Source organism: Panulirus ornatus, chromosome 34 (assembly GCF_036320965.1).
Source record: "Panulirus ornatus isolate Po-2019 chromosome 34, ASM3632096v1, whole genome shotgun sequence".
Taxonomy (NCBI): domain Eukaryota; kingdom Metazoa; phylum Arthropoda; class Malacostraca; order Decapoda; family Palinuridae; genus Panulirus; species Panulirus ornatus.
Genome location: NC_092257.1, coordinates 3,095,483 through 3,109,694, shown reverse-complemented (window position 1 = coordinate 3,109,694; position 14,212 = coordinate 3,095,483). Strand labels below are relative to the sequence as shown.

Below are 14,212 nucleotides of genomic sequence, written 5' to 3'. Positions count from 1 at the left end.
CCAAGTAATGGGAAGGTAGAACTAGGGATAATGATGGAATGTAAGAAAGGAAAAATGGTAGTGTGTGTGTGTGTGTGTGTGTGTGTGTGTGTGTGTGTGTGTGTGTGTGTGTGTGAGTGTGTGTGTGTGTGTGTGTGTGTGTGTGTCGAAATTCAACCATTAACACCACGATTTCTAAGGATGAGCCGACGTGTCCTGCATCTGACAGTGTTGGAACAATTAAGATTCATTCTCGAAAGAGATTTTCGTCGAGAAGGTCTTCAGAAGTTTTTAGAAAAAGTTAGAGTATTTCATATTTAGTTTAAGTTTTCGGTAATTGCACTCTGGAAGCGCCTTCAAGACCATCCTCATCAAAGAGGCGAGGATAAGAATGCTTGTGGCTGTGGCGATGGGCTTAGAACGCTGACGATTATGGTGAAAATCACCAGCATTTGTAGTGACTGTGGGCCTAACGGCATCAGTAATTGCAGAGGATGTCAATAACACAGATGGTTGGTGAAGTGGTGATGGGCGGAGGAGGATGAAGACGTGGTCCAGAGAGTATGAGAGCTGGACGAAGATTGTAGGAGACGATGAAGAAGAGTGTGGTGGTGAAAATGTGAATGCGATGGTGATGAAAATGGTGAAGAGGGTTTCGATTCTGAGGGTGATGATGGTGATGAAGTGGGTGCAGTAATCCCTCTGAGTTGGTGAAGATGGTGGTGATTCGGACCTGATGGTGGTGTGGTGGTGAAGGATACAGATGGTGAAGACTGTTGATGGTGGCGATCAAACGCTGGTGATGATGAATAATGAGGTGATGGTGAGCTTGGTTTCGGTTGAAGTTTGTTATGATAATGAAGCCCAGGTGATGATGAGGAAGGATCCGTGGGTAGGAGTGAGTGTGGCAGCTCCCAGCCTCCCTACATAGTGAGACATGGGAGGGACCCAGCTGGTGTGTGAGGGCCCCCCAGCTGGTGTGTGGAGATCCTCAGCTGGTGTGTGGAGATCCTCAGCTGGTGTGTGGAGATCCTCAGCTGGTGTGTGGAGATCCTCAGCTGGTGTGAGAGGCCCTCAGGTGGAATGGAATAATCTAAAGCACTAGTTTCACCTCTGAATGGATTGGACGATCGAATATTGTATGGTGGATGGGAGTTCCATCTGGTAGACCTTCCCAGTGGTGTGAAATCGGCCCCAGGTAGAGTGACCAGACCCAGGTGATACGACCAGTCCTAGGTGACACGACCAGACCCAGGTGACACGACCAGACCCAGGTGACACGACCAGACCCAGGTGACACGACCAGTCCCAGGTGACACGACCAGACCCAGGTGACACGACCAGACCCAGGTGACACGACCAGGCCCAGGTGACACGACCAGACCCAGGTGACACGACCAGTCCCAGGTGACACGACCAGACCCAGGTGACACGACCAGACCCAGGTGACACGACCAGGCCCAGGTGACCATAAGGTGCTATAGCATGGTCTTGGTGGCTGGTTCCGCTGGTCACCCACCCCCTGCATGGCGGGGGCATCATACATAAGGCCCTTCCTCCTCACATTTACGTCTTGTGGTGATCGATGGAAGCAATTACTGGCTGGCGAAGCCTCGGGGCCGTCTTCCCTCCAGGAAGTGTGTGCCTCTTGTCTGAAAACGCCTTCACGTCATGAATCTGGACGAACGAGTGACTCCCTCTTCCTGGAAGTGGTCCATGTATCACTCTGCCTCTTGACTAACGCAAGATGGCGTGCACGAAATACCGAAAACGTGGGGAAATAATTCAAATATATAAACTGGCACAGATCTTGCACTTAGTAAGATCGATGGCTACGCGAGAAACATATAGTCCTGCCAGAACCCTCGAGTCTAATGCGAAAGATCCTCAATTTCGCGAGGGCACACAACACAGGTGATTTGCGTCGTGGTATCAGTCAGATCAGATGGGGCGCTGGAGGTGGGCGTCAGCATCCTCCCTTGGCTTCCCAATCTGGCATCTTAAGATCCCGTGACTGTGATTCCGGATGCAGATTAATCGAAATGAAAGCAATCTGTGTGGGGATGATCCTGTTGTCTTCCCATCACTGGAGGGAATCTCCCTTGGCGTCAATTTAAAGAAATACTCATCTATTCTGGGAGTTGGTTGTTATTGTGGAGACGTAGAGGAGCCCGGGGGCTGCTGTGGTGTTGTGGTAGGCGGTGCAAGGCCACCAGGGGCTGTGTGGAGCTGTGTGAGGGATTATAACGCCCTCAGGACGACAGCGGTGTCTTGGGAAAGGATACAAAGCCCTCAAGGATGCCACAGTCGCCTCCAATAGTATGGTTCGATCCTCTTCAGGAAATGATTCGGGACATGCCAGGCGTGGAAGGTTTATGATGATGCAAATAAGCTCAACATTTTGCCTTTAAGATTGGGTTTATGATGAATAAAAAGCGTCATTAATGTCTGAAGACAAAAGCACTTTTGAAGAACTGTCAAAAGTAACATAAGACCGTATCTAACACCTTTTTAATCTCGGTACCTCCCATGCCATCAAAACATGTTTGATCTTCGAGATTATTCTCAATATATTGTCTTCTACCAAGTTTAGAATTCAGATATATATGATCTCTACAACCATACTCGGAAATCTGAAATCAATATACACTCTACTACCGTGTTCATATATCTGAAATACGGTCTCAACTACCGTGTTCAGATACACGAAATTGCGAGGTTTGGATATACGAATAATTTGGTGTATTTTGCCTGGAATGAATACTCATACGTTATCATCTGAGCTCTTCAATGAAACTTTTGGGAAACAAACACAAGACAGAGAAACGTTCCAGTGGAAAATGGAAAAAAAAATAGAAAATATGGAGTTGATTTGGAAGCAGGAATGACAGCAGAATATCTTGAGAGAGAGAGAGAGAGAGAGAGAGAGAGAGAGAGAGAGAGAGAGAGAGAGAGAGAGAGAGAGAGAGAGAGAGAGAGAGAGAAGAGAGAGAGAGAGGTTCAAACAAGATTACCTAATATCATATTAGACGCAAGAATCTGCCAATATTGACCGACGACCAGCGATGTAACCGAGCAATTACCTGACCATGCTCTCTGTGGCGAGGGTATGGTCCACTGTGATGGTCCGTGACGGGCCCATGGTCCAGTGTGACGAGGGTATGGTCCACTGTGATGGTCCGTGACAGGCCCATGGTCCAGTGTGACGAGGGTATGGTCCACTGTGATGGTCCGTGACAGATGCACTGTTATGGGAAAATATAGACCACCGTGAAGGTCTGTGAAGGATGGTCTTCTGCGAAAGTACCGTAAATGATGGATACACACACACACACACACACACACACACACACGCACACGCGCACACTAAAATCGGTGAGTAGCATAATACAGGAGAGAGAGATACACTCAAAAATAGCAACACTTTGGGAACATCTTCAAGTATAACATCACGGGCGTAGCGACAGACGAAAATCCTAATATTATACTGGATCATATAGACACTACAGAGGAACTAGCTGTAAAGAGAAAGATTATTATTTCCATTGGGTAATTTGGGCTTTAAACCTGTCGACTACAAGGGTCATTATGGCCTTCAACCTCAGTATATAGCCACCAGATGTAGTAACCTGGACCCGTTCTTCAGGTGTTCAAGATAATACTAAGTTCATGCTCTCTCTCTCTCTCTCTCTCTCTCTCTCTCTCTCTCTCTCTCTCTCTCTCTCTCTCTCTCTCTCTCTGCACATATGATCCTTATATACACACTTAGTGTGTGAACTTTTGTATATTCTGTAATACATGAATCGTATGTAAGTTTTAGAAGGAAAATTCGTGTTTTGCATTTTCTTAAAAAGTGTATATATATATATATATATATATATATATATATATATATATATATATATATATATATATATATATATATATATATAACATAGTGTGTGGGTCAAGGAGACCAAACTTCCTCCCACCTGATCCTTAAAAAAGAAAATAAGGTTTTGTTATAAATCTTGTTTGAAAATCTTTTTTTTTCTTTTTTTTTCTCCAATGGCTGACTCACTTATGACGGCGTAATCAATTATGGAGATTGAGAAGTTGGCCTTAAACTTTCCATTCCCTCAGAGGACGAAAGTTAACTCTGAGAGGCCATTAAAAAATTGCTTTACATATTGTCAGTTGAGGACATGCTGGGCCAACGCTTAATATTTTCAATTTTCAGTTTTATGAATTTTCAGCTACTTTGGAAGGCTATGTATACCTTTTTCTCTATACTGATTGCCTTAAAATCCCATAGGAAATTGAGTTAATTTTCAAACAGGTTCTATTTGTCTTTGATTGGTGTATGTATACATATTGCTATAAAGATGAAAGGTAAATTTCTTATGCACGACAATAAACCCATGAGCACGACGGTACGACCCTTGCACACGACATGGACGGCCCTTGAGCACGACGTGCGACCCTTGAGCACGACGTGCGATCCTTGAGCACGACGGTACGACCCTTGCACACGACATGGACGACCCTTGAGCACGACGGTACGACCCTAAAGCACGACGGCACGAACGTGGCACACGACATGGACGACCCATGAGCACGACGTGCGACCCTTGAGCACGACGTGCGATCCTTGAGCACGACGGTACGACCCTTGCACACGACATGGACGACCCTTGAGCACGACGGTACGACCCTTGAGCACGACGGCACGAACGTGGCACACGACATGGACGACCCTTGAGCACGACTCTGAGGTAAAGACTGGTATGAATCCAAATATACCGGATCGAATCCAGATGTTGAAGCAGTAAGGAGAGAAGTGAAGGAAGGAGAAATATATCGTGGCCTTAGACTGATGGAAGTTTTCACGGCTCTGTGGCTAGGTGGAAGTTATCTAGGTTCTAGAGTGAGAGGGGGATCAACTCACCCCCCTGAAGTGAGAGGGGATCAACTCACCCCCCTGAAGTGAGAGGGGGATCAACTCACCCCCCTGAAGTGAGAGGGGGATCAACTCACCCCTCTGAAGTGAGAGGGGAAATCTGTTCTGGGTCAAAGGTGAGAGTGAATGCATTCCGACCCTGAAATAAGGAGGACATTATCCAAAGTTTACCAAGGAAGAGAGATTTTGTTTACTTCCTGAAGATAACAAGAATCTTATTCAGGCCCTGAATGTATATAGAATATATATAGAATCTATTTAGGTTCTAGGGAGAGGCTGCACATGGTCCCCTTAAGTGAGAGCAAGTTCGCCCAGCCCTGAAATTGGGATGGTTATCTCAACCTTGATATAAGAGAGGAGTTACTGAGGCCCTGAAAGGGAATGGAATCCATGTCGGCCCTGGACCTGAAAAGCGTAACTCATTTATTCCTTTCCTACACATGAACCTCATACATGTAGTCCCTGATGCATCTTCCTCTCGCATCATACATTCCTTATTGCATTCTCAATTCCCAGATAAACTTTTGTTTGGAAGAATCTTTTTTCTTTTTCTCTTCTTTTTTTAATTCCGGGATGATGATAAATTCTAATTCTTATCAAGGCGAAAAAGAATTCCTCGTCCGAAAGTAGTTTGGAGAATTAAAAAGCGAGTTTTTCCTTATGTAGGATTGAGAACACAATGGCGAGCTGGGAAATGTGTGATGGATCTTCTAGCGATTTCAAAAACCAGGTATCTTTTCACACAGCGGTTTTATGAGACCAGAACAGCTGTTGTGTGAGTGAGGGGCAGGTGTGGGGAGGAGTTAGGGTTGTCAGGTGTGGGGAGGAGCGGAGGTTGTCAGGTGTGTGTGTGTGATGGAAATGGTGGCAGCAGGTGTGGAACAGTATAGTAGGAGGGTGACAGTTATTGAGGGTGTTGAGAGGCAGGTGTGTAGTGGGTATGAGAGAGGGAGGTCAGGTGTGTGGCAGGTATGAGTAAGTAGAGGACAGGTGTGCTCCAAAAGTGAGAGGTTGGAGGCCAGGTTTTTTTTTGCAGTCGTGAGTGGCTGAAGGACAGGTGTGTGACAGATGAGGGGTTGACACGTGTGTGTGTGTGTGTGTGTTTGTGTGTGTGTGTTTGTGTGTGTGTGTGTGTGTGTGTGTGTGTGTGTGTGTGTGTGTGTGTGTGTGTGTGTGTGTGTGTCCTCTCCCCCGTTGAGAGGTTACCATGGTGACTGAGCAGGTCACAAAGGTTGGCTTGGTGGGGTGTATGGAACAATGGGAGAACGAGGGTTCGAGCCTTTCTTCCCCCCCTCCCCCTCCGCACACACACATACACACACACACACACACACACACACACACACATGGCATCACGTATGCTGCCCCCAGACCTCATGATGTACATATGGTCGTTTCTCGGTCAGTAATACTGAGATATTATCACCTGTTGCTAGTTTTGGTTCATTATGAAGTGTAACTTTGGAGAAATTTATATAAATGAAATGAACTCATAAGTTCGAAAGGATTTTTGAGTTAGCTTTCAACTGTAAACATCTCTATCTCTCTCTCTCTCTCTCTCTCTCTCTCTCTCTCTCTCTCTCTCTCTCTCTCTCTCTCTATATATATATATATATATATATATATATATTGACACGTTAGGGGAGCACGAGAAAAATCAAGATTCATCAGTTTACGAAGAAAATATATATATATCAGTTTCTTGTGTATGAGGAAGACAGTTTAGAAAAGTAAATGTTTAAAAGAGAATCCGAAATGAACTCCCCCCACCACTTTCTTTCTCCCTCACTCTTTCTCCCCCTCCTTCACTCTCCCACTCTCTGTCTCCCTCCCTCCCTCTCCCTGGGCAATATGACGTAACACACGACTAACTTATGTCCACATTGTGAGGAGTTACAGACAGCTCATTAGCTCCGTAACTTGTGAAGAGAGAGACATAGAGAGACAGAACCAGTATTTAGAAACAGTAATGAGAAAAGGAGGGTAAAGTTATGGACAAGCTAATCACAACCTCACAAAAATGTGGAGTGGGCCTGGCTGGAGGTTAGCATGTTGTGAGAATGAGGGTGGGTTTTCCTGTGAGATGGAAAGAAAAAAAAATAACATCATCCCAGTTATTCCAGCCTTCCAGAAACGTGAGAGAAGAGTAACGGACTTTTCTGATGAATGAGGAGCGATAAACCATTGTGGAATATAAACTGGAAGAGTTTGTTTAAAGTTGTTCAAATGAGGGAACTTCCTATGGAAAAGACCTGGATGTTGACGTAGGTGGATTTTTCTCACAAACATGTCTCATTTTCGTGAGAGCAACAGATTTGTGAGAGAGAGAGAGAGAGAGAGACCTGTGCGAGCGGGATATATCTCTCTCATCAAGCATGCATCATGGTGGTAGGAGTGAGAAAGAGAAGTTCCAAGGGCGTATATGATGGCTGACTCTCAAAGTCTTATGGAAACTGTCGCAGTTGGAGGGAGATGAGAGAAGGCTTGAAGGAGGCGCATGGTTTTTTTTTTCAGAGTGGTAGTAGACTTTAGCAAGTGGAGTCCCACAGGAGGAGAGGTCAACCCTGGACCCACTGCTAATTCTTGAGTTGACGTAAATGATTTACAGATGACCTGAAAATTTCACGTCATGTGCCAGATTTGCTCCTAAGGTAAATAGAAAAACATTTACTATGATAAAAAAGTCAAATTTCTTGGCGAGCCGTCTCAAGAAGACGCGAAAGGGAACGGGTCCAATAACAAATGAAGTTGAATAGTAGCAAATGTAAGGTAATGAAGATGAGGTGTGGAGGGAGTCCGCGTGATTCCATCTGCTCCGTGGGAGAGAAGTGAGTTAGAGGAATCTACATGAGTGAGAGATGTGAGTAATGTATCAGATTTATCGACTGGAAGGTACGTTAGGTACATGATGAAAATAATTCATTTGATCTGTGTCAACACAAGTGTAAGACTCTCCTCTAAATAGGTCATAAATACTAATCAAACGAACACACACAAACACACTCAAATATATCGATAAACGAATATATGTCTATATTTTTTTTTTCATACTATTCGCCATTTCCCGCATTAGCGAGGTAGCGTTAAGAACAGAGGACAGGGCCTTTGAGGGAATATCCTCATCTGGCCCCCTTCTCTGTTCCATCTTTTGGAAAATTAAAAAAATAATGAGAGGGGAGGATTTCCAGCCCCCCGCTCCCTTCCCTTTTAGTCGCCTTCTACGACACGCAGGGAATACGTGGGAAGTATTCTTTCTCCCCTATCCCCAGGGATAGTATATCTATCTATCTATCTATCTATCTATCTATCTATCTATCTATCTATCTATATATATATATATATATATATATATATATATATATATATATATATATATATATATAGTGGTAAATTAAATATAGGCTAAATGATGCACTTTAACCTGATCACAAGCCATACCATTAACGGGACCGATGAAATTAAGTTAATTACCCGGGTTACGGACTTGGCTTTGTGTGTGTGTGTGTGTGTGTGTGTGTGTGTGTGTGTGTGTGTGTGTGTGTGTATTCCCAGCGCCTCCCTCTTCACTAGTGTCTGTTCGGCCTTCATTCCCATTCTGGTATCTAAACACACACACACACACACACACACACACACACACACACACATATATATATATATATATATATATATATATATATATATATATATATATGCTCCCCCCTCCCATACCACCACAACACCCCCCCCCCCCCCCCCTCTTCCTCCCTCCCTCACCCACCGTCTGCATAAATAGCATCTGGGATCGTCTGGTAGAAATCGCTATTTTCGCCTCAGAACGACTTGCAACGTTGATGATCCTCTCTCTCTCTCTCTCTCTCTCTCTCTCTCTCTCTCTCTCTCTCTCTCTCTCTCCCTCGGTTCATGGTAACTGACAACTTCGTGATGCATCTTTGCCGAAGGCACTGTCAGTCTTTTGATTTCTCTCTAAAGTGTTTAACACTTGGAGGTCATCTTGGAGGTCAACTTGCAGGTCAACTTGGAGGTCAACTTGGAGGTCAACTTGGAGGTCAACTTGGAGGGTTCAAGTTAATCATTGTTGGCAGAGGATGACAGAACTGGAGGTTGGGTACGTTGCCTGATGACCCCATTACCTCTAGGTCACAACGCAGAGACTTCGTGTTTCAGGAGCGTTTTTCTCGTTTTCTCTGAACACATCCTCCATTTTCCTTTCATTGAAAAAAAAAATGGATGTTCAAAGACATTCTTCTGTCCACATTTGAATATTTCTCTCCTTCTGGGGACGCGAGAAACATACAGAGGACGTAAAACCGTCTATAAAACACCAGGTTACTAGGATGAGGCGGATCTGAGGAGAGAGAGGGAAAAACACCTTGTTTATGACCAGGCTGACACACGAGGCGAACATGTTGTGTGACCTGGTTCTGTGACCCAGGCTTAGCTTCATGCACGTGTTGGGATCCAGTGAAGGGCTGGGTTCAGCCTATGTGTGGGTGAGGCCGGGGAGAGAAAAAAAAAGAGAAATAGCCACCTTGGCCTAAGGAATGACACATGACAGCCACAGAGAGACAGAGAGAGAGACAGAGAGAGAGACAGAGAGATAGAGACAGACAGACAGACAGAGAGAGAGAGAGAGAGAGACGGAGAGAGAGAGAGAGAGAGAGAGAGAGAGAGAGAGAGAGAGAGAGAGAGAGAGAGAGAGAGAGAGAGAGATCCAAGATTCCAGACAATGTAAATACTGACTTGCACTATTTACCCTGCAGTTATTGGCCAGGGGATCTGGTAGTTTTTTTTTACAGGTTCTCTGACGCTGTCTGCTGGTTTACATGGATGTAAGAAAATGATATTCACATCTCGAAAGTTCATTTTCCTATACCCTTGAACGGTATGACATTAGTACGATGGTATGACCCTTGATCACGATGGTACGACCCTTGAGCACGACGGTACGATCCCTTGAGCACGACGGTACGACCCTTGAGCACGATGGTACGACCCTTGAGCACGATGGTACGACCCTTTGGTTTAATGGCCTAAATACGAAGGAATTCATCGCAAAATATCCATGCATTTACAACAGGCGCAAACCCTACAAGCAAACCCAACCACTAGTTCTGTTGTCTAGCGCCCGTAATTTGATTTCACACCAAGCCACACACACACACACACACACACACACACACGGGAGTCCCGAGAACTGGCCGACATTCTAGTCTCTCTCTCTCTCTCTCTCTCTCTCTCTCTCTCTCTCTCTCTCCCTTCGTCCACAGCGAACTACTCCCAACTTCCTCAACTAATTAACTTCTAGGATCTTAGATACACAGCGAAGATTAACTAACAACAATAGCGTAGTGAAACTTAATGCGAGTCTTACAATGAACTGAAGTATCTTCCTCCTTTAGTTGTGATAACGAACGGTCAGGGCTATATAATATATATATATATATATATATATATATATATATATATATATATATATATATATATATCACAATTGATAATCACATGCAGTTGATAAAAAGCTGTAAAAATTTATTTTTACCGTGTCCATTTATCGTTGCTTTTAATGATTATTCATCGACTGGTCAATGGTCATTAAGACATTAATCCCGAAAATACCCACCAAACATATGATGTAAATATCAAAAGCCTATGAATCCACGACATAAACCTAAATGATTATATATATATATATATATATATATATATATATATATATATATATATATATATATATATATATATATATATATATATGTATGTATACATGTGCCTTAGCTTGATAGTATATTCTAAGGTAAACGTTTAACAGTTAAAGTTATGAGGTATCATTTCCTATCACAGATAACGGACCCTCGATCAGGATATGGGTCAAAAAACAAAACAAAAGCAAAGCTCACTCGAGCTATGAGCACAGATGAAACAATAGATTGATATCACTGAAAGAGTTATTGGTAAACAAAACCCCACACAAACATGGGAATTAGTTGCAAATAACAGAGGATCAAGATGTGTGGCAAACAGATTGTTGGGGGTCGTTTGCGTTTTTTTGTCCTCGTTAGGCTATTATGACCTTCGTATGGCATCATCAGCCGTGGTGTAACGAGCGAGCTCATTGGATAATACTCGATTAACCTCTGTTACGATGGTCCTTTCATACCATCCGTCACTCTTGTGATTACTGAACAGTTAAGACCCAGCGATACAGCTGCAGATATTAGGAATTGCAATCATAACTCCTTTCCAAAGATCTCTCGTATAGCTCTTTCTGCACCAGGGCACCACCGCGACACAGACACAGGTGATGCAGAGGCTCTCTTCCTACCAGCTATGTCATCTGAGCCACAGCTGGAACATCGCTGCAGTGTGTGCTGTGCCTCATCTCTGTGTCATATTATGAGTTCACTTGATAAATGTGTCCCTCCTTGTGTGAGACACAGTTATTGGATGTGTAATTCTGCATCTCAGTTTTTATCAACTCCCTGGAAGGTCGGGTAATTGGGCATGGAAAGAGGGGCCAGGGCTGTCGGGAGGGCCTGGAACTGAGTCGGTGTACTGGAAATGGGTGTCCAGACCCCAACTTAGAACGTAGGACCCAGGTCACCGGCAGTTCTCACTCTGTGTGTCTACAGCAACGAAAAAAACATTTCCCTGAGCACAATACTGAACGACCCCATGGGGGGCTCTTGTCTTCCGCAGGCTGGAACCAACCTCGGCAGCACGCTCGACAGCATCAGGAAGGCCAGGAACAGCCGAAACAGCAGCAGCAGCAACAGCAGTTTTGATAACACCAATATGGCCAAAAGGGCCTGGCCCCACGGGTTATCCCGACGAAGGAACTCAGGTTTGTCCCTCTCGATCGACGCCTCCATGAAGGTGCTCCGAGAGGCGCTGTATCTGGAGATCGCCCGCAAGAAACAGCGCCAGCAAATGCAGAGAGCCCAGCACAACAAGGCGCTGCTGAACAGCATCGGCAAGAGAGACGTGTCACACCAGCTGCAAGAGAACAGACCAGAGGGTGTGCAACAGTGGGGGCAAAGGTGAGTGTAGCGAGGACACAGTCGGGTGTATTGGGGGGAGTATAGAAGTGGGTAGACTTGGCGGCTCGGGTTGGTCTGTGTAGGTGTAGGGGATGAAGATTTATAAACTTTTCTCAACTCATTGACGAAGCTTTCTTACATAAGTTGTCAAGTTAGTTAGTCTGGCTCGTCCATCACATACCTCTATGGTATTGTCCACACTATTACTGATGATGAATGTTGTAGCTGGTACCATCCATTGCAGTCATTACATTCTTAGAAAAAACCTTTCGTTAATGTTTCCATTTATCAGTTATCACTGCATCACATCAGCTAAGTCCACACATGTGTATTCTTGTCTTTCCAGGAACTAGACGCCCAACTGGAGCTGTGGAGAACGGAGGTTGTATGTGTGCGTGTGTGTGTGTGTATGTGTGTCCGCGTGTGGGCGGGCGCTCTCGGGCACTCGAAGTCCCATCACCGAAGTGCACCAACATCGAAGTGAGGGCTCGTGTAGCGATGTGGGTACGTGATGGCAGCCACCCTAGTGCTGCAGAGCGTCCAGCTAACACCGCCCTACTCATCACTCCAGACAGCTCAAGAAGGGGGGGGGCCCTCATTCCCTTCCCCCACCTCCTGCTCTGGAAGACACAAGCCACACTCGTTAAAAAAAAAAAAAATAAATAAAATAAACCAGAATCTCTCTTCGTGATTGCTTCCTCCCGCCACAGGGATTGAACATCAGCGTGTGGACAGGAAAGGCCATCGACCTCCCCTCCTTCACCAAGACGAAGACGCTCCGACCGCTACCTCGGTGTCAAGGGACCTGCGCCCTCATTATGCCGCCGGTCCTGAGGTTGTACACACAGCCATGGTATTTTTATATAGCTCAAAAGATATGAATGTTCCATCGGCCTTCTGGAAATGGGTTAGAGACAAAGAGAAGTTCAACAGATCAAATCACTCGTCCCTGCACAGACGAGAAGCGACGTCCGTTGCAGAGGATCATATCTGAGGACAATGTCTTTTTTGTTTATAACTGTAATGCAATTGCATATATTCATGTAAATAAAAAAACCCCACAAGAAGTCCGACTTACTTGGTTGTCCCTTTTAAGTGAGCGCTGCTGTAGCTGGTGACCCCGACCTCCCATATGAAACGTGACCTCCATTCCCCTCACCCTCCTGCCCCTCCCCCACATGGGTCAACTTGGAAACTCCTCCAAATGGGTTTGCTTACATGAACTCATTATATATATATATATATATATATATATATATATATATACACTGTGGTTATTCAGACACACATGCGTATATGTGTGAAGCTGGACGACTTTACTTCAAGTAATGTTTAGGGAAATGCGGTAGAAGTTTTGGAGCTTCTTTGTCTGTTTTGTTGGCGGATCTATATATATATATATATATATATATATATATATATATATATATATATATATATATGAATATAATCATGCATTTATTTATTTATTTATTCACCAAATTATGTATATATATATATATATATATATATATATATATATATATATATATATATATATATATATATATATATATATATATATATATATATATATATATATATATATATATATATATATATAACTCGAACTTTTACTCTTGAGTGATTCATCAATGTCAATATGAGGTTAACAACAATACTACATCAGTATTTTGGTCATGACGATACGACCCTTGATCACGACGGTATGAACCTGGAGCACGACGGTACGACCTTTAAGTACGACGGGACGACCCTCGAGCATAAAGATACGACCCTGGAACACCAAGGTACGGCCTTTGGGTTGAGAGGGACTGGTCTTTGACCTTACCAGTAAGGTCCAGGTTAAAAGCTATGCCGTCATGCCCCAAGGTCGTACCTTCGTGTTCAAGAGTCGTACCTTCGCACTCAAGGTGGTTGATGACGTATGATATTCTAACAAGCATAACTTCCAATCACCTTAGATATTTTCTTTCATTCACATACGTTAAATTCTTTTGTTTTTCTATAGAATTCTATGTTATGTTATTGTATTCTTTGTCCACCTATTGGATAGAGACACATATTGGTTTTGTTTACATTCAAAGTCAGGCTTTTATGAAGACAAGATTGTCTATACATTGGCTGTACTACCCAATCTCTTTCTAATGATTTTCTATCCTTATTTTGATACTATGAGCTGAAAGATCATCATTAGCTTCTCTTTATGTTATACCCTTAATTAAATCAATTATATTCGAGTTTATCAAGGAAT

General features: G+C 43.9%; 1 protein-coding gene across 4 annotated transcripts in view; it reads left to right on the top strand.

The window, feature by feature from the left end:
* Dh44 (diuretic hormone 44) overlaps positions 1 to 13,025 on the top strand; it is a 141,865-nt gene extending 128,840 nt beyond the window's left edge. For all 4 annotated transcript variants that reach the window (XM_071682229.1, XM_071682230.1, XM_071682228.1 and 1 more), the window contains exons 4-5: positions 11,618 to 11,958; positions 12,305 to 13,025. In XM_071682229.1, the coding sequence (XP_071538330.1) occupies positions 11,618 to 11,958; positions 12,305 to 12,311 (348 nt within the window). In that variant the 3' untranslated portion in view covers positions 12,312 to 13,025. The remainder of the gene's footprint in view (positions 1 to 11,617; positions 11,959 to 12,304) is intronic.
* Positions 13,026 to 14,212: the final 1,187 nt, after the last annotated feature.